The sequence below is a fragment of the Anastrepha ludens genome, chromosome 3 (assembly GCF_028408465.1).
Source record: "Anastrepha ludens isolate Willacy chromosome 3, idAnaLude1.1, whole genome shotgun sequence".
Taxonomy (NCBI): domain Eukaryota; kingdom Metazoa; phylum Arthropoda; class Insecta; order Diptera; family Tephritidae; genus Anastrepha; species Anastrepha ludens.
In genome coordinates, this window is record NC_071499.1 from 123,373,761 (window position 1) to 123,395,645 (window position 21,885).

The 21,885-nt window shown below is 36.5% G+C and overlaps 1 protein-coding gene across 4 annotated transcripts in view; it reads left to right on the top strand.

The window, feature by feature from the left end:
• The window catches only part of LOC128858989 (uncharacterized), a 325,060-nt gene that overhangs the window by 264,198 nt on the left and 38,977 nt on the right, over positions 1-21,885 (top strand). For 3 of the 4 annotated variants that reach the window (XM_054095626.1, XM_054095624.1, XM_054095625.1), the window contains 5 exons: positions 4,101-4,761; positions 7,595-7,618; positions 8,264-8,479; positions 10,413-11,182; positions 14,359-14,571. In XM_054095626.1, the coding sequence (XP_053951601.1) occupies positions 4,101-4,761; positions 7,595-7,618; positions 8,264-8,479; positions 10,413-11,182; positions 14,359-14,571 (1,884 nt within the window). The remainder of the gene's footprint in view (positions 1-4,100; positions 4,762-7,594; positions 7,619-8,263; positions 8,480-10,412; positions 11,183-14,358; positions 14,572-21,885) is intronic. The other variant, XM_054095623.1, reaches the window with a different exon arrangement.

Below are 21,885 nucleotides of genomic sequence, written 5' to 3' on the forward strand. Positions count from 1 at the left end.
TAAGACGATGATCAGAAAGAGAGTCCTCTTCCAAAACCAAATCGGATGACAGGATAAAATCCAGTAACTTGAGACCTCTGACGTTGCATTTGCTGCCTCCCCACACAATGTTCTGTGAATTTGCATCACAGCCCACTATTAGCCCCATATTATTGGATTCTACATACTTGACCACATCTCTCAGCTCCCTCGAAGGAGGTGGCTGTAAAGAGTCGTAGGGTAGGTAGGCCGAAACTATGATAGCTTCGACACTGTTCCCACTTTTCAAGTACTTTATTTTTGCAGCAACGTTACCTCCGGAGCATAACTCTTTTAGCAACGTGTGTTCGATCAACCTCGGCATGATAATACATGCTCGCGGTCTCACATTCCCTTCACAATGAAGTATTTGTCTCCACGACATAGCACTTAGGCCACAGATATGCTTGTAACATACCCATGGTTCTTGTATTAGTATTATGTGTGGGTTTGTTTGCAGTTTTGCATGCCTACGGTACAGGAGAGCCGTAGACGATTTGCTATGCTGCAGATTTATCTGTGTAAATATTACTTTAGTCATGAGACTGAGTATATTTATGCTTTGTCCTCCACCTTATCCTGGACACGAAAGTGGATTCGCCCCAGATGTAGGTGAGGGCGTACTTCGGGTGGGAACCCGCTTTCGAAGTAGTAGCGGATTTCTGCCTGGTGCACGAGTATACTCTCCAGAGAGTTGTGTCAAGATCTTTGTTCTGAACACGGATGCGTGTGAGGAGTTCTGCTGAACTACAGGAAGGACCCGGAATCCAGACACTCGCTCATACCAGCCTTTCCTTACTACTCTCAAAAAGAATGAACTGTTTTCGCAGGCTGGAATTTTTGCTATCTCTTTTTCCAGCCATTCTCGGGAAAAAGCATTGGAACAGTACACCTTTGAGTTGCCGTTCACCACGCTTTTCCTCTCGAAAATCGGCGCGTCTTTCGACTCACCGATAGCTTTCCAAAGATAGCTGTCAAGATAGTATTGTTGCCTTTTGGACAGTAGGCCCTCTTGTTTGCCGGTATGTATCTGCACCGTCATTGCCTTTTCATTCGACATTTGAGATCCTTTAGCCTTTGCCTTGTCAGGCAAAGGTTTGTCTGCCTTGGATTGTGTCGAGGATGCAGGCATTTCCGAATCCCGTCTCTCGACTTTCTTCTCCTTTGCTTTTCTCCTCTTCCCGGTCGTTGGCACAGACCCCGTTTCATTTCCGGAAGAGTGCAAACCTACAGAGGAATCCTCTGTTCTGCCACGCTTTCCCGTTTCCATTACAGGTGTCGAAGTTAACGGAGCTTGAGTACTTGCCTTAGCTAATGCTTCGGCTTGCTTCGCCTTCTGTCTTCTTCGTTTGATCTGCCTTGCGGACAGACCAACACTTGCGTTCGACTCTCCAGTAACTTCAGTCTTTTTACCGGTACTTACCTGATTCGCACCAGGATTAACCGTTGTCAAAGACTTACTCGGTACCAGAGATCCATCTGAGTCTACTGAGAGACTATCCGCCATCTTCACATCCTCCACAACTTGTTCAGTTGCTTCAGATCGTTTCGACGACGGTGTATCGCTCACACTCACTCGGCTCTCCATTGCCATAGCCAATGTGCCATGTTTCACCACTAGTAGTGCGCTTCCTCCGGAGTCCTGAGTGTCAATTCCGGTCATAGGGGCTGTGGGGTTCGGGCCTGCACATCCGATGCCCGAGCCGTCGATTTCTCGACGGGAGGATTTCCCGAAGGTGGGTTACCTCGTGCAGAGAGATCCTTGTTTAGCCTCCACATTGCAAGAAAGAAATGCATTTTTTACCTCCTGCCAGGTTGTCGGTGCGGTACTCTCCACATAGTACTTGGGTGGCCACCAATTCCGCCGTTCCGCTGATGAGTGGATACCCAATTCCTATATGGAGCTGCCCTCTTAGTTCGTGGTAAGTTAATCTCCATAACATGGGGTTAACTCACCACTTAAGCCTCATCCCCGCGGGCAAGGAGACCGACATGATAAGGATATGGGCATAGTGTGAGCATTATCCGAATTGTGTTAGTAGTTTCCGAACCCTGTTCTTCTTCTTCATTAGAGATACACCCGATTATTCGATTTTGACTGAGCTTCGTTTATTTTCCATAATAAATGGCGCTAGTTGGACACACCAAGGGAAGCGAAGTTCTTTTCTACCTGATCTCTGCAACGCAGACGAGGCCTTCCTCTTGCACTGCTACCACCAACTGGTACCGCATCGAATACTTTCAGCGGCAGAGTGTTTGTATCTATTCGGACGACATGACCCAGCTAACGAAGCCGCTAGATCTTTATTCGCTGCGCTATGTCTATGTCGTCGTAAAGCTCATACAGCTCATTGTTCCATCGTTTACGATATTCGCCGTCACCGACGTGCAAAGGTCCAAAAATCTTCCGCAGAATCTTTCTCTCAAAGAGACATTTCACCGGACAATGCTGGTGAAGTTTATTTACGCCTTATCCCGTTTCGGGTTTTTTATCTGCGAACAGAGGTCCAGGATCTGAATTTCAGCTTTTTTATGGTTACATACTAGGCCGGCAACCGTTTGGCAACCGAGTACAAATGTGTATGGGAAAAGGTGATCAGTCACAATAGAGGTCTATACTGCTTAACGTTCACAGTTACTTCCAAGGACCAACAGGTATCCAAAAACTCCATTAAAATGCAGTCGGACACCCAGATTTTATGCAGTTCAATGGGTATGGAAAAGTAGTTAGCTTCGTTGAAGGAAATGTCAAAGTGAAAAAACGATACCAAATTGTGGATGCCTTGTAAAATGAAAACAGATCTGCTCGATGGTACGGCTTGATACCAAAAAGCGCGTACACTGCAATCTTTATGTGAGGGAGGCTCATAGTTGCTGCAAAACCTACACCAATACTTGACTCTGGTCTCATTTGAAAGTAGCAGCTTCACAGCTTCAATTTATCAATCAGTTCGGGGCTCTGGACACCACAGTGTTATTGTCTCTATGTAACTCAGTCTCAAACTATCTTTTCCTTTCCTACGGAACTTAGGCTCAACTTAGATTACTAGATACGAACTTCTTTGTAGACTCTTCACGGTCTACAGATAATTATCTTGGAAGAATCTCGCAGCTGTTACAGTAGACTCTGACTTCGCTGATGGTGTGTGTGTCACCTAGTCTCAATTCTACATTTCGCTGCACAGAGTGTTAGGAAATTTTCTTAGAATAGTTTAAAATAGTTATTTTGCATGTCCTTTGGCCGAAAGGTGTTTGGTTCAGAGTTAGAGCTGATTACCTCAGCTTTCGACTCAGCTGTTACCGCACAGGTCATACCTCACAAAGTTCTACAGCAGCCAGGGAGCTTCTATGACTGTTGAAGCTTGAACCTTACGCAGAAAGCCGCAGCCCACACTAATTCAATTATTTTAAATCTCCCTGTATAGAGTTCTTTACGGTAGCTAATCAGCTAATTTATCCTAGCGCTTGCAAAAGATTCATGATTTTCACATTTTTAGCACAACAACCATAGCAACAACACAGGCACATTGTTAACCGCATTCTTCTCACATCTGCTTATGTGTGCTTGTATGTATGTGTATCTGTCTATCACTCACCTCACACGCATAACTCTCATACAAACTCACAACCAGGCAAACATTCCACACATAGCATAGCCAAATAGCTAGACAGTCAATCAGTCAGGCATGGCATAGTTATTCATTCAAATAAAAAAAAAAACGAAGCAAAATATTAAATATATTGTCATATACAACTTGACACTAACATTTAAACTCTGCTCTCTATTTATGCTTCTTTCATTCGAAAATCGAATCACATCGACATTGACAAATACAAACAACAATGCAACCAAAATGGCATATAACTGCTCCTGCGTACGCGTGCGTGTGCGTGTGATAACAATGCACAATGAAATCATGAATAAATGGCACAACGATACAAATTATTCTACTATTAAAAAAATGGCAAATGTCAACTCAAATGTCACTTCAACACATTCGCACACACTCATCACTTGTCAACTGTCATCCGCCAACTGTCAAAAATGTCGACTACAAATTACCTGCAAAAACACCAACCAGATACCAGCAACAGCAACGCAAAGAAGGTCTCCTACCCAACGCCGACAATTTGACATTCTCGCCATCGCGCATCAAATGCCATCACCCGAAGTGTCCCAAATATGGAAATCGGAAGCCGTCGAGTATACAGGATCAAATGATCACCGTTATGGTGCCATTAAATTCGAATAATAATAATGTGAACAACAGCAGCAACAACAATAACAATGGCGGTGGTATGAATGGTGGGCGCAATCAACAAGCGGTAACAACAGCACCAACAACTACTTCAATATTGGTGCCAACGTCCCAAAACACGACAACAGCCGCAGCACTCACTTTACCCATTAGCGCTACAACAACAACAATAGCAAGTACAATACTAACAAATGGTGGTCAGTCAACCAACACTGGCTTGCCCAACAATATCAATAGCAACAATGTGAGCGTTGTCGGCCAACAGCAGCAACAGCAACAACAGCAGCAACACTCCTCTTCAGAGAATTCTGTGCAATCATTGGAGCATACAACGCGTAATTCAAATTTGAAAAAATCGGCAAATCATTTGACACCGGATGCGGCAAAACAGCAGACCCAGACACAGGGACAGGGTCAGCAATCGGGTCAACAGAAGACAATTTTGCTGAAATTCCCCTCGAATGTTGATTCGGAGCAATTGATTGTAAGTTTTGTTTAGCTGAATAATATTTATTGTTGTTGTAGATGATATAGCAAATACTATGTGAATTCGACAAGGCACGATTATTCAATGGAATGTCCAAGCTCTCTTCTTCTTCTTCTTGATTGGCGCGTTAGCCGCTTAAGCGCTTTTGGCCGAGTTTAACAAAGCGCGTCAGTCGTTTCTTTCCCATGCTACTCGACGCCAATAGAAGGCCTTCCTCTTCCCCTCCTACCACCAGCTGGTACCACATTGAATACTTTGAGTGTTAGTGCTTTTGTATCCATTCAGAGGACGAGACCTAGCCAACGAAGCCGCTGGATTCTTAGTCGCTGCGCGATGTCTATGACGCCGCAAAGCTCATATAGCTCATCGTTGGCGATGGACGATATTCGCCGTTGCGAACGTGCAAAGGATCAAAAATCTTCCGCAGAATCTTTCTCTCAAACACTCCAAAGGATGCCTCATCGGATATTGGCATCGTCCAAACTTATGCGTCATACGTTAGGGCGGGCAAGATAAGCGCCTTATAAAGTGTTAGTTGTGTATGTTGAGAGAAGACTTTACTACTCAATTGCCTAGCCCAAAATAACACTTGTTGGCAAGGGAGATTCTCATGCACTTTTAAATTCTGATTCTTCTTAGTCCTTACCCATAAAGTTTGGTTAGTTTAGTTTGGCTGATCAACAATGAATTACGCTTCTTGTCCCATAACTTGTCCCAAATGTTACATAGAGAGGGTGAATGCAGGCGTCGGTTTCAGATCGTACTTCTGTGGCATTCACGCTCTATTCAGGGATATCTTTCAATGAGAGGAGGATCGCAGAACCTAGACAGCTTAGGCGCGGTATGTCAAATGTAGTACCACTTAAGATTACCTTCGTCAAAAAGGTTTTACAAGTTTTTGTGTTTTCATAAATTTCCGTCACATAACAATTCTTTTATTGAACCATCGTGCCTTCGTGTTTATTCGAAGTTTCATCAATTACAAATATACTCGAATACAGCAAAAACCTATGCCGAAAATATTTATATACTCTTTCAAAGTTAGGTTACGTTTTCCAAAACTCTTTTAAACACGTATCACCTTCCATTACTACTTTTGACGAAGTGTACACTGAAAATCTGAACTGAGAATCAAAGTAAAAAATATGCATAAAAAATACCAAAACTGCAAATTGTTCTAACAAATAAGAACACAATAGGTTAGGTTAGGTTAGCCTGGTTGGCATTAGGCCACGCATAGACCTTTTGGTCCCTCGCGATACCAGATGGAGGCCGACCTCTATGAATACCTAAAATAGACATCATCCTACATGATGCGCTTTTGGCAAATCTAAGCAGCGCTGGGAGATCCACTTTTGAGACGTCTTCCAGACCCCCAAACAGTGGGCTCCCAGGCATCTTAGTCGCGTTTTTGATAATGCCGGACAAACGCACAGAAGGTGTTCTAAAGTTTCCTCAACATCCTCTCTGAATTTTCTGCATTTGTCCGTGTTAGCAATCCCTATCTTGTACGCATGTGCAGCCAATAGATTATGACCTGTTAGCATACCTATGATAGTTTTGCATTCCTTTCGCGAGAGCGTAAGTACGATTTGAGTCAGTTTTTTGTCGTTAGTTCTACACATGACTTTTGCTGTTTTGCATATGGTCAGGTTAGTCCACCTAGCTTCCACTTGCCTTTTCATGTGGTCGTCCATTTCGTTGGGTATTGTGTTTAGCGGTTTTGGTATGTCATTCTCCTGCTCAAATGGTAGTCTAACAGCACTTTTTGCTATCTCATCTACTATTTCGTTGCCCATAATGCCGTTGTGACCAGGTAGATATGCAGCCTACTGTTTCCGGCTAGCCTTTCTATGGCCTCCCTGCTCCGTCGAACATTTTTGGACTTAATACAATATGAGCTTATTGCTCTTATTGCTGCTTGACTATCCACGTATATATTAATTGTTGAGTTCTTTCTTGTTCTAGCGTAGGCTAGCTCCGCGGCTTTCCCCACAGCAAAAACTTCCGCTTGGAAAATACTGCTGTGGTCTGGCAGCTTGATAGGCTATTCCTAGTTTTGAGCAGTAAATACCCGCTCCCACTCCGTCTAGAGTTTTAGAGCCATCTGTATAGATGTGAAAAGTTAAAGTACGGAGTCATGTAGTCCGTGCCACTTTCCTATTGAGCTGTGACCGAACGTTCTGCAGGTGAATACCCCCGCAGCCATTAGCCTCCTCGCGGATTTCGCTGCCAGGTTTTCCGCCATGAGGTCAATAGGTGGCATGCTGAGTATCATTTCCAGCGCCGCCGTTGGAGTGGTTTTCATCGCTCCTGTTATGCACAGAGCAGCGAGTCGTTGAATCCTTTCCAGTGGTTAAGTAATTAAGTATGTCTGTTTTCTTGTCGCAGTCCACCATACTAAGGCTCCATACTGCAATATCGGTCTAACTATTGCTGTGTAGCACCAATGCATCAGAGAGGGTGATAGACCCCAAGTAACGCCCAGCATTCTTTTACATGCGTACAACGCATTACTGGCCTTTTCACCCTCTCCTCAACGTTGTGCTTCCACAGCAATTTGCTGTCCAGATTTTAAGAACACAATAAAGGCCCTAAAATTTTATATATATACAAAACAACCAGAAAAAAAAGTATGCCAAAACACTATGCAAAAGTAATGAAACTTTTACCAACTACAGTCACATAAAAAAGGCACTCAACAAAAATTATGCCAGCCTTCCATGCTACACAAACACGCCCCTATGTTCCATTTTTGATTTATATTTCAGTTGAGTGAATTCTAAATCTTTTTCTATAAACTACTTGTATCGATTACATACCAATTTAGCTGCAGTTGGGCAACTTGGGCAAGGTATAGATATCATGAGTAAATTTTTGAATAAGTTTCTATTTAATTTTTTGTTTTGTTCTTTGCATTTTCTTAACAATTTTTTTACTTTAACATTTACTGTCGTAAAATATACTTTGTAAAACGAATGTAAATACATATAAATTCAAGTTATTTTTCCATATAAAAATTTTACTTTCAAATTTATCACCACGTTTTGAAATGTTTGTCACGTCACCAAAGTTTTTCCAAGTCCTAGCGGAAAATAAGCAAAAATTGTATATAGTAAAAATTGCAACAAAAAAATCATAATCCGCTGGTCTTTGTCTGCTTATATACGTATGTAATAATACACCCTCAGTTATGAACAACCTCGAAATCCACTTTTTAATCAATTTAATATACTATAAGTATGTCTAAGTATAGCATTAAATAGTTACATACCTTTAAAGTTGTTGCTACCTCCAAAAGCAAAAAAAGGCATCTCGAAAGTTTTCATTTTTATTGAATTCTGTTCGCTATGGTTGCTTAAAAATTTTCCTATTATTTTCTTCGACTAGAAATTATCAAATTCATTAACCTGTTTTTTCTTCTCCATACCTTCACTTGTCTTTTTACCTTCTTTTTATGTGTTTTTGTTTATCCACCATTCCCATCATCCCACCGCAGAGTAATCCCTGCACCTCGGGCTTCCTCAGTCCGCCCACATCGGCTAGCCGCCGTCCGTCGGTGATGTTCAACGAATATGTGCTGCTCCATACACCGCCCGCAATTAGTGAAGCGCTAACGGTGGCCGGCACAACAACATCAGCAAATGTGGCGGAGAAGGGCGCTGTATGTTCGTCGGAGAAAATGACCCAGGCCGGTGATGGCAGCATTTGGCAGGTGAGTGTATAGGGAAATTCTCATATACAAAAGTGTCTTTCATTTCTCCGAAACGCCTCTGTATGCAACTTTTTTGGGTTACATTAAGTTTTGATGCATTTTTTTTTTCATTACAATTTTCATTGGTTTTTCATTACAATGATACTTTACTTCTACCATGTTTCAATTTCGCTTCGTTTCCTTGGCTGAGGAATGCTTTTTCCTTAAAGTTTCCACCTCTTTTAAGTTGTTTATATCTGAATTTATTCTATGCATTTTAGTATGGTTCATTTCATCCTACGTTGTTTCATTCCAATTCGTTCCTTGAACAAGTACGTATATAAATACGAAATTGCTTATTGAAATATTAACCTTATCTTTCAAATTTAGCTGTATCTTCCTTGATTTGCATGCTAATATTTTATAGTTGCTTTGACGTTGTTAACCTTTGCCCTATTTCGTTCCATTCCATATTTTCCCTTGTACTAATTTTGAGTGTTAAATGCGTAGTTTCTTTCTTTCACTTCATTCCGATTTCATATAGTTTAGTCTCTGTATATAAACATCTCGTCTGGCAGCATTTAATTTCAATTTATAATTTTTTAAATTTCATTTTAACTTACATTTTTTTATTAAATTTTATTTAAGTTTATTTTATTTTACCCTCGTTTCATTAAACTTATTTGAATTCTTTTATTTATTTTATTTTATTAGGCTTTGATTTTTTTTTTAATTTCTTTTATCCTTTTTTTTATTTTTATTTTTTTATTTCGTAACTCTTTTATTTACTTTATTTTATTCTGCTTTTATTTATTTTTTAACTTAACTTTTATTTTTTTAAATTTGTAATATCTGTATTATTTTAATTTATTTTGTTATTTTATTTTTATTCATTTCATTTTATGATTGTATATTCGACTTTAATTAAGTTCTTAATGCTATTTTGTTGTTTTTTTTTTTTTTTTAATTGTTTGTGCCTGTGTAGTTTACTTTTTTACATATTTATAGCATTTCTTCCTATGCCAGTTAATAAATTTTCTTCATTTCTGTATTATACTTTATTTAATTTGATTTTTTATTTCTAATTTTTGAATTTACTTTTTTTTTACTTTCTCTCATTTACTTCGTTTAGTTTTACCCAATTTTTTTGAATATTTATATTTTATTTTCTTTTTTTGTATATTTAATTTTACTTCATTTTAATACAACCTTTTTTCCTTCTTACTTATATTTCCACAATTTATTTTCTTCCATTTTCGTTTTGTTTTCATTTTATTTTCTTCATTTCTTAAATTTTTTTGATATTTTTATTCTACTTTGATTCATTTTATTTTTATTTATTTATTCTTTTTTTCTAATTATTTATTTATTTTATTTATTTTATTTATTTTTTCTAATCATTTGATTTTAATTAAGTTTTAATGCAATTTTTTTTTTGTTTCTGTTGTTAATTTACTTATTTACATCTTATTTTTGTTTTCATTTTATTTTATTTTATTTTATTTTATTTTATTCTACTTTGTTTTATTTTTTTTTTTTAAGTTTATTAATTCTAACTTCCTACACTTTTTCACTTACTTCATTTAATTTCACTTTTTTTGTTTTTATTTAAATTTTTTACTTTTACATTTTTTCTTTTTAATACTATTTTTTAATTTAATTTTTTAATTTTTTTTTTTTTTTTTGTAATTCACTGTTTCCAGTTTCTTTTTATTTTCATTTTTTTTTCTTCATATTTTCTTAATATTTTTATTTTTTCATTTCCCTTTTGTTTTACTTTACTTTACTTTTTCATCTAATTTCTTTTTATTTCATTTAATTTCAATTTATTCCATACGTCATACCCTTCTTCATGTATTTCCCTCTCGCTCTCAATATTCCCTTCCATTTTGCCCACACCATTAATATCACCCTACAACTTTACCATTGTCGCCCTCTTTCTCTCATCCTTAAGGTCAATCTCCCCCAAACGATCAACAGTGGCGGCAGCACAATCACCAATCCCTACGCCGATTGCTCCGAACTCGGTATACACGACGCGATGACATGTCAAGAGCTTTTAGCATTTTCTGTGGCCTTTTCAGCGGCCCTGCCCACCGGTCAAAGTACACTGGAATCGTTTTACACTTCGTTGGCGCGTTGCGATCCGCACACCGCCGAAGCGTTGAAAAATCAGCACAATCGCCAACAGACACAGCTAATGAAACAACAGCAACCGAACTCGTTGGTTATCAGCGAACGACAATGTAAACGATTGGATAACAACACCACCGCCTTGGCGGTTACTAGCAGTGCGGGCAACAATACCGCCACTACAACTACGGGTCACTATATCGAAGACTATTCATGCTGCTATGATTTATACCAGAATGCTTTGTCGCCGCTCGGCGAGAAGAAGCAACGCTCGAAAGCGATGAAAATTCTGATACGGATTTATCGGTGCGTAATGCGTGTTTGCGGTGTGATGCGACGTTACATAAAGTTGCTAGTGGAGCATAAATACTTTCAGCAAGGCATACTGTTGGCCATTCTCATCAATACACTCTCCATGGGTATCGAATATCACGATCAGCCCGAGGAATTGACAGCTATTGTGGAGAAGAGTAATGTTGTCTTCTCAGCGATATTCGCTGTGGAGATGCTGTTGAAAGTGATTGCCGAAGGACCGTTTCGTTATATTGCGAATGGATTCAATGTCTTCGATGGCATCATCGTAATACTAAGGTGAGTTGACAGTGTAATAATTTCTATTGCTGGTTTCAAGAGGTGAAGGTCTTTCGAGTGCCGTTCTCTCACAATCTCTAGATTTACTACCTCATTTAATTGAAGATTCTGTTGATTTTGGAAAGCTGATGGGATTACTAGGTTACAGCAAATTGTAGTGCTCATGAGGTCGCTAAGAAGGGTAGAGTTTCCTACAACTAGTCCCCTCTTGATGCCTGGCCGGGGAATATCAGGCTTGCTTTTCCAAAGCATTTGAATATTGCTCGAAACTTTAGTGCTGGCTAATCAAGGTGGAGCTTCTGCGATGAGGATAGCAGAAAATAGGAGAAGCACCATCGAAAAACTTTTGGTTCCAGTTCGTAGGTATCGGTGACGGACTTCTGAAGCTCCACCCGCTAAATCTGCGAACTTTCACTAGCTACTTGTTAAATTTTTCTGATACAGTGGACTACAGGTTTTATGGGTTGGCATGAATTGGCTTGAATGGTAAGAAACCTGCTATATGGTGGCCTATTTAGTGTTAATGGACCACGCAGTGACTTGAAGTTTAAATTTTCTAAAAACCAAATATTTCTTATTAGAAAAAAACCAAAATACTTTGCCACCTGCCGCTTACAGTGCAAAAATTCAAATAGGATCTCTACTTTACAAATCGCTCGCATAAATCAACTAACTTGTGAATGAGTTTCACCGGCAAAAAATATGTATTCATGTATGAATTTCCCTTTCTATGCTCAGCAATAAATTTCAAGGCTATGCAAATTTGCGAAATTGCCGTCGACACAAACACCATCACATGCAAGTACGATTTGCTGCAATTCTCGCCTTAGTGCCAAACTAGAACTACCAATACGCACATACTTACCAGTATGTAAATATATGTATAAACGTACATATATATGTATGTATGCACGTATGTATCTATGCTGACTTGCGGAAAAGCGCACGATTTTTCCCAACGCCACAATGCATTCTACTCATGCAAATCCTTGCTACTTTGGCGTGTTGAAGCAGTGATAATTTCACTGTTGACATACGATTGCCGAAGATTTAAATTGTTGTGGCGTGAAGGGGTTGCGGTGAGGCTGAAAATGGCATGCACACACGCACATACAGAGTTACTCTATAGCGATTCTCTTTACTGTCAAATGTTGGCTAGCGTGTAGCTATTGTTGTTGGCTTATGTGCTAGTGTGAGCAACAGGCGGATAGTGAAATGTAGAAACTAAAGTCGGAAAAGAAATAAGAAGAAAAAATTACAAACGAAGCGAAGGCATTGAAGCGACGCTGAATGTGAAAATTGCGCTGCATTGTGGGGGCGAGGCTGTGGCTGCGGCATTAATATGGCTCACTATAATTGTGAATGTGTTTGTGTGTGTGCGCAGTGTCACTGCAGTCAACAAGTTGAGAATATGCTGGCTTCGCTGGCGATAAATTGGTTCACATTGCAGTCGTCGCCACACCGCCACGCCATGCAAAACATGCCACTACCATCATGCAACATGTTGACCACCCAAGGTGCAGGCGACGACAAGCAAGTGACCAGAATAGTTTATATATATACACACACATGAGTGCTCATGCCGAACTTAAAGAAGAGGATGGAAGAATTTTTGTTGGAGTAAATATATAAGTATATATGTATATTATTTGCGGCTGCTTTGCTCAAATTTACATGCATTCGTGTATGTGTCTCGGTGAGCTGCTTCGGTTTCAAATAGCTCGAATTTTTCACATTTCAAATTAACTTTGAGCAAATTGTTTGCATAGCGTTGTAAGTTATTTGGTTAGCCACACATGGCATATGTGTAACATTTCAGTTGACATGTCTGCATACGCAGTTAAAAACCGAAAAAGTTAGAGTGAAATATAATTCGTTAACTTGTATAGAGTGAAAGTGTGAGTGTTTAGCTAATAAATGTTTTAAAGAAGCAGCTTACATACACACATTTAATTGGTTTCACGACTTGCACGGAGTCCTTGTATGGCGTTTTAAATGGGCATAGCCTAACTGGGATTGTCAGTGTGGTAAATGGATCATATAAGGTTGGGTTAGGTTGCTTGTCTAAGACAAGGCGGGGTCTCTAAGGCCCATTGTGATACCTTCAATTGATTATCATCGCCTCACAAAGTTCCTTAAACCACTTAGATCTTTTTAAGAAGGTAATCGCTCCCTCCAGTGAGACAATTTCAAAATATCCCAGTTCTTCAAAGTAATATTCGCCAAGATATTTGGCATGGTTTCTTTGAAGAGCAGGACATTCACAGAGGAGGTGTTTTACCGACTCCATTTCTTCGTCATTTCCACAACTCCTGCAGAAGTCATTGTGAGGTATACCCATTCTATTGGCTGGGATGGCGTAGCGCAGTGACCCGTTATTATGATTTATTTCGTATACTATCAAAACTATCTCAATTTTTCGTAAGCAAGCCACTGTCATAACCTCGGTTACGGCAGCCAATCAGCTGATTCCTCCAAAATCGCTGAGAATCAACTAAATGCTTTTCCCCATGCATTTACCTGTAGTTTTAGTTAGCTTCAGAGGTTCGCCAATGCTCGCCGAGGGTCGACCGGTATGAGAAAAACTCTATCTGTTATTAAATGTTTCTTATCCACAGTAGGTTTTGAAAGTTAGCCAACCACCTAACAGTCACGTGCAGGCCCCCCATCTGTGGCGACCTTACTGACACAAAGATCCCAATTTTCTTCAATATTATGCAGATTCAATGTTGCCAATTTTCTTAAATCTTATGCTGATACAATGTTAACAATTTTCTTAAATCTTATACTGAAACAATGTTGCCAATTTTCTTAAATCTTATACTGGTACAATGTTACCAATTTTCTTAAATCTTACACTAATACAAACTTGTCAATTTTCTGAAATCGTACACTATTACAAAGTTGCCAATTTTCTTAAATCGTATACTATTACAAAGCTGTCAATTTCCTTAAATCTTATACTAATACAAAGTTGCCAATTTTCTTAAATCTAATACCGATACAAAGTTGTCAATTTTCTTAAATCTTATACTGATACAATGTTGCCAATTTTCTTAAATCTTATGCTGATGAAATGTTGCGAATTTTCTTAAAACTTGTACCGATAGAAAGTTGCCAATTTTCTTAAATCTTATAAAACGTCCAATAAATTTTAAAATCCCATCCTTTTTCAGCGTCATTGAAATTTGTCAACAATTTCGAAATGGTAATGGTGGCGGCGGTGGTGGTTCGGGACTCTCGGTATTGCGCACATTCCGCCTCTTACGCATACTCAAACTGGTACGTTTCATGCCCAATCTGCGACGGCAACTATTCGTGATGTTGCGCACTATGGACAATGTGGCTGTGTTCTTTTCGCTGCTCGTTCTATTCATATTCATATTCAGGTAAGATTTTGTTATGAGCGTAAAGAAGTTTTAAAAAACTAGTGTTAGAATTAAATTATTTAAAAATTAGTTACTAAGATACTATTTAAATACTAATGAAAAAATTAACACTTTGGAAACCAAAAACAAGAGTTAGGCGGATTTTATGTAAAGGAGTAGAGGAAAAGAAAATAAAAAACGTTTACGAATATGAGGTAACGCGCTCAATACACTATAAATACGTACACTAACTCAAGTTATGGGAAAGTAATAATTTTATACAGTAAATGCATCAAATCATACAAAATATTTATTTTGTACAAATTTTAGCAAAAATTTGTGGAGGAAAATTTCATTTCGTTTAATATATTCAATAATTATTATTAGGCGTAAAAAACCTCATAGAACTCAAAAAAAAAATTACGTTGTCGACCAACCAACTACTCAACCATGCCCCATTACAACATGTCAAATATACTTTTTTTATAATTTTAGTTTTTTGCTCTTTTACAGCAATGGATATTTCTCCTTCTTCTAGCCCAGAAATAAACATATTTAGCCGCCTCTTTTTATTTGCTTATAAACATTTCGCTAATTCCTACCTCTTTTAAATAACGCTTCCGGAATTTCTTTCCATTTTTATTTAACTCAATGCTCTTTATGAACTCCATAAGTGTCCTTTCACTTCTCGCTGTCTTCAAAAGTAAGATGCCCTTAGAAATTGTAGTTCTTCTCACGCACTTGTTCTATTGAAAATACCCCTCTTTACACTTTCTCCAAGTAAAGCTTTAGCACTCTCTTCTTTTACCACCTATTTTACTAAACTTGCCAACTTTACCCACATAATCGTCAACTCATTGAAAAAATACCAATTTTCATTTTTAAAAAACATTTTGTAGAAGATTTTAGATAAACAAATTAAAGAAAAAGTGAATTTAGAAAATGATCAAACATCTTGTAAAAAGTTTATTATCAGGCTACTCATCCAACCTCCTACATTTTCATTTGAGTAATTTAGACCAAACACACTCCATACCGCACATCAAAGGTAGTCGCCATATTAAGTTTATTGAAAATCGTGTTTCCTTTGATTAAGTTTAGTTGAAATTTTATATTTTACTTTCCAATTTGTCGGCCCTGTTGCGACGTTGACACTTTTCTAAAAAAAAATGGAATATTTTTCCATACTCACTTATTCAAATTTCCAGACAAACATTTTTTCGGCGCTTCGTAAAGCTAAGACATGCACCTAAAATTAGAAAGTGTTGTCAAAGTGTCAAGTATTGTTTGAATTTAACGCAACTTCTACGCATTATTGTCAATTTTTGCTCAAACCCATGCAAAGAATGTAAGTTCCGAAACTGTTGTAACTTCTGCATAAAAAGCCTTCTAAGCACTGTTGTGAAAGAAACATGTTTTAACAGTCTTTCAATTTCGCTTTTCAATCGCACTACTGCCATTTTTCGTAAACTGCAATACAGCACTGTTGTCAATTTTTATGCGAAAATAATCGAATTACTTAAAGTAATCAAGTGAAAAGTCACAAAAAGGTACGTATACACAAGTGAATAAATATATATAAAACGCTGCTGTCACCTATCTCACAGTGTGAATTTTGTTGCGAAATACAATAGTTAAAATATGATTTTGTAGAATAGGCACTCACAGCACTGATGCTAAATTTCATTGCCGAAGTACTAGTCAAGAATTGTCGGCGCTTCAAACAGTGTTGCGAGTTTTCTTCGATAGTACATATGCACAGCCATTACAATGTTGCCAATTTTCAGGCATACATGCACTCAATTAATTTCAAAGATTTGAATAAAAGTGTTGAGAAATAAAACTTAGAATATTCTTTAGAAGTAAGATTTTTCATAACAGAAGAGGATCGAGTTGATGGCTTATTCGAGATTTCTTGATTACTGATTTTCAGTGCACCTGCGTAAAAAATCACTTTCTGCAACAGTTTTTTGTTTGCTAAGATTTCATTAACAGTTATTAAACTTTTCGTTTTTTTATGAAAGTTAGTATGTGGACTTTTTTACATCCAAAGTATTTTCGAAGTCCGTACATTTTTTTTTTGTTTTGCTTTCATTGTCATGTTTAAATAAGAAATTATTAGGTTTGTTAAATTTGTTTTAGAAATTTGTTGCGGAACCTTTGATCACATTAGCAATTTACACCATTTTTATATTATTTACTGGCATTATCATTCAAAAAGAAAATTTTAAATTTATATTTTACTTGCTACCAGTTAATCGCTGCATAAAGTTCTACTGGCAGACTCTTGTTTAACAAAATAATCAAATTTAGTTCAAGAAATATTCAATTTACCCCATTCATTTGTGAGCAGTGACTTAACATCTAATTTTCTACTTTTAGCAATTTTGAAAATAATATTTTACAACGCCGCTAATTTATAGTAATACAGAATAACAGTAAAATGATATCAATATTTCTCAGTGGACTGTACGCCAAAGTCGATCAAGTTCTTTCGCTGCCACTTTCACTTCTTAGAAAAGTTATTTAAATTGTAACGCTTTGCCAATTATTGCCGCGCGTTTTGAAATGTTGCCAAGTTTCTATTAATTACTTCTTGACTTATTAAGAGAATATTTTACAACGCTGCTAATTTTTAGTAATTCAGAATAACGGTACATTAATACCATTATTCTCCAGTGGGCTTTCCGGCAAAGTCTTGAAAAGAGTCTTAAAAAATTTACTAAAATTGTAACGCTTTGCCAATTATTGTCACAATATTTTGCGATGTTGCCAGTTTTCTATATCAATGTCTTTCTGACTTATTTAGCAGAATATTTTAAAATACTGCTAATTTTCATTAGTTCAAAATAATAGTAAATTAATACCCTATACCTCAATGGGCTTTGCAACAAAGTCTTAAAAGGTTTATGGAATTGCAACGCTTTATTAATTACTGCTAAAATATTTTGCGATGTTGCCAGTTTTCTATATCAATTACTTTGTGTCTTATTGAACAGAATATTTTACAACGCCGCTAATTTTTAGTAATTCAGAACAGTTAATGGTATTAAAAGTGTATAAAGTTGTATTGCTTTATCAACTATTGCTATTTACTTTTTGAAATAAGAATTTCTTTATTACACTTTTCTGTTTTTAAAAACTCCGAAATTTTTTCAAACCAAACCTTGTTTAAGAAGATTAATTTCCCGCATACTATCTCTAACTACACTAAGCACTGCCCCCCCTTTCTTGACAAAAATTATTTAGTAAAAATATCTATTCCATTTTTCAGCGCATTATTAGGAACGGATTTCAATTATTTGTAGAACAAGCTCTTTGTTTTTGTTTTTTAAATAAACTCCCATTGTTCGAAATAAATACTTTTGTTAATTTTTAAACACATGCAGTGTTTTTTAATTTTTATATTTACATTAAATACCTTCACGAGTAAATACTAAAAGGGGAATGCTCAGACAGGTTTAAGACTTTTATTTTTATTTCGGTTTTTTTTAGTTATCGTTAGTGTTAAAAAATATTTTTAAACAAAAACCTTAAACTTAAAATACACCGATTTCTCACTTATCATTACAAAAAGTGCTCATACATTTCTCGCCCTTTAAAACCAATTCGCTCATGCTTTCTGTCCTTCTTCTTTCCACTTGAACAAACGCTTATCAATCAATGAGCTCAATAAAAGCCTTTCACAAACAACACAAAACGACTTTAGTACTCGTACTTCAATATTTATTACAACATATTTTTATAGTAAAAAATTAGTAAAAATATTAGTTAGTTTGACAATCGCTGTGTGTACTTAGTCGAATTAGAATTTAGTGTAACTAGTCTGTTTTTTTTAGCCATCCAATCAAAAGTTGAAATGTCTCAAAAAGTTCATTTATCAAATTTCGGAATTTCAATACTACTATACTAATCTACATACTCGTATACATGGTTGTAACTCGACTATTTACTTAGTACAATTATTCATGCAATGAATTGGTACATCACTTTTACTTACACATACAATCTATATATACTCATATATGTACGTATATATTTACAGTATAACTTTACGCCTAATTGTGTAGTTAGTTAAAAAAATTTCTTGGATTTCGCCAGTTAGTTAGTTTCATTGTTGCCTCAAGTAGTTAGTCAAACAAAACCAATAAAAAAAATAAATAATTTTTTTTGTCAAAAAGCAAACTCTATTTAGTATTAATGTTTTGAATTTTTTCACAAAATTGCTTTAAAACTATCCAAATTTTCTCACTACAGATATAAACATAAAAAATATATATAAAAAATAGCTAAAATAATGCTAAAAGTAACTAAACTGATGTTTAAATATACACACATACCCATAGCACAAATTCACATATTCCGCAATAAAATGCAATGCTCTCTCACACATATACATTTGTATCCATTCACTTACACATAATCAAACAACCACTTATGTTTGACAACAAAGCAAAATAGTTTACATTTTTATAAAAAAAAAACCGCTAATTATAAAATAATTATAAAAATAAATGAATTATACTAAAGCAGTGATTTAAAGTGGACTATTAGCTTTAAGCTTTCTATAAGACTTTTTAAATATTTATACATTTATTCTCTCAATTCTTCTGTCAACCATTTTAAAGCTATTTTGAAACTTTCATAGACCGTTTGCGCCTTGAGTCTGTCGTTTTACCCCCATTTCTGCTTTGCAATGCTTCTAAAGCAGCACTGTTGCCAATTTTCAAAATAAGTTTTCTTTAACAAAAATTTGACTTTTTTTTATTATAAAAGTTTTGTTGCTTTTATTGTAATGGTAAATTATCTTATTTAAATTGGTGCAAAAAAGTATTAGTTGAGCAAGCCATTATTTGGCAATCGTTCAACTGAAAACTTGATGCAAAAAACCATAATTTGGGATACGCATTATTGCCAATTTTCAGTTGAACAATTGTTAAACAATGGCACTAGGATTGCAGGCGTGAATACACTGTTTCCAATTTTCAGCTAATAGTGTTTCATAATACATTGTTGTCAATGTTTCGCTAATAGTATTTCAGAATACCCTGTTACCAATTTTTAATTAATAGTGTATCAGATTACACTGTTGCCAATTTTCAGTTAATAGTGTTTCAGAATACACTGTTACCAATTTTCAGTTAATAGTGTTTCAGAATACACTGTTGTCAATTTACAGTGAAATAATTGCATACTATTGGTACTAATGTGGAGCTTACAACCTGTTCCATAACTGTGCTTCAATTACTTTGCTTGAGTATACTATTGACATTTTTTGACTAAGTAATATATTATATTATATAATAATGCTTCCTAAACCGAATTTCTGTTTAGTAAATTGGCAATAGTGCTGCAGATTGTTTTTTTTCTTTAACAATATTGATTATTTTAAATAAGTAATTAGCATTGCCATCGAGAATGTAGTAAAAATGCAAATGCTTAATGCAACCATTTTGAAAGATAACTACTAAAATTTGTATCAGCCAAACCCTAACCTTTCGTGCGGTTATACCTTTTAAGCGCCTTTTTTAGCAGAACACGACATTTTTTTGAAAAACCACGTATGAATAAACCTTTCTAATGCCCTTTACTTACTTAGATGTTGTTCTTAAGTCTTATCTCTCCACCACTTAAGCAGCTTTCAGTTACATCTAATTTTTGACTGTATCCCTCTTAAGTGTTTCCCTCTTCAGCGCGACCCACTTAAATACATCTGAATAAATAATTGGAAAATTATTTATGATGCAATACGGTTGCATTTAAAAAAAATTATGAAAAAATAAAGTAGAATATGTATACAATTGGTTCGTGCATCTTTTATAAAATATTTGGCCGAACTTCTCCTCCAATTTCTGACCTACATTCTACAGTTCATGAAAACTTCAAATGTCAAGTGAAGTTTATGAGAAGCTTTTTCTGCTTTTTCATTGCAGAAATACACTCAAGGGTTTGCCGTTGCCTATGGAGTTAGTTATTTTCTCCCAAATTTCTTAAGTGCTCTGCATGCCGCAAATTTCATCGAGTACCCAAACAGTTTAAACACCTCGCATAATAATATTTTTTAATAGAAGTGGTATAATCCGAAAATCAAGATACGCGCCTTAATTCGAAACTTTATAGCAAATAAAAGGCGATCAATTTAGAGATGTCGGATTTTAAATTGAAATAAAACAACGAGAATCCATATTGGCCAATCTTTATTATTTTTGTGTAGACAAATGTTTTTCAAAGACAATCCTTTTCAAATGTTGGGCGCAACTCTGGCGTAATTCAGCCATCTATAAACACCAATTTTGAATGACTCGCTGGGGACTGGGGAACTTCGGTTGGTATCTCGTGAATAACTTTAGTGATGTTGGCTTCCAATGACTTAATCGAAAATTATTGTTTCACGGACTGTATGGCAAATAGCGTCCGCCGTCTTTTTAGAGCCATGGGGAACTTATTGTGGAGATCACGGACTTAAATTTCTAGCATCAAAAAGTCGTTTATCATGGGCATGGGCATGGACAGCATTCGCCATTCATTGTTGCATTGGCGCTAGTCACGTCTTCTAAGAAATATGGGCCGATGATTCCTTAATTTCTCCAGCCCTTAGGCTGTACCTAACGTTTGTTTTCAATGGATGTAATGGCTATTCCTGAGCGCCGGATGTACACTTTTCACAGAGCGTCGATTTTCTTCATACAATTCTACGATTTGTAAACGTTGTTGAGGTGTGAGTCTTTCCATGATGAAACTTCAATGGATACTGAAAAAAATTATAGGTTTAGTTTGACAGCAGTCACGCGTGATCTGTCAAAACAAACTCTATTGGAAAAATACCTCCAATCTGATCGCCCTTTATATTTCCCTCACTTAACCTTTGAAGAGTTGGGGTAGCATACACCTTTCTGAAATGTGCCTACTTTCTTCTCACTGATCCTTATTCAAATCTCCTGTTTGCCCCCCAACCACTTTCTGACAACTATTTTTGTCTCTCTCTCTCTCTCTCTCTCTCGCGCTCTCTCTCTCTTTCTCATCTATTTAACCCCCCCCCCCCCCCCCTGCACTCGCCTTGTTTTGCACATTATCACTATCCCGTTCTAATTTCTGCTCTTTTGCGGCTATACTCTATTCTGTGCTCTTCTCCTCACTGTGCGCAATATACATTTTTAAAATTCTCTTGCTCTTGCTTTTACTCTCTTTTCTCCCTCTCTCTTTCAATTTCTATTTCTATTACTCTCTTTTCGTACACTAACATAATACGATTCTTGAAATTAATTACGTATTTTTGAATAAACAAAAACAAAAATATTTTTAAAATATCCCTTAAAATTACTAAAAAAAATTTAT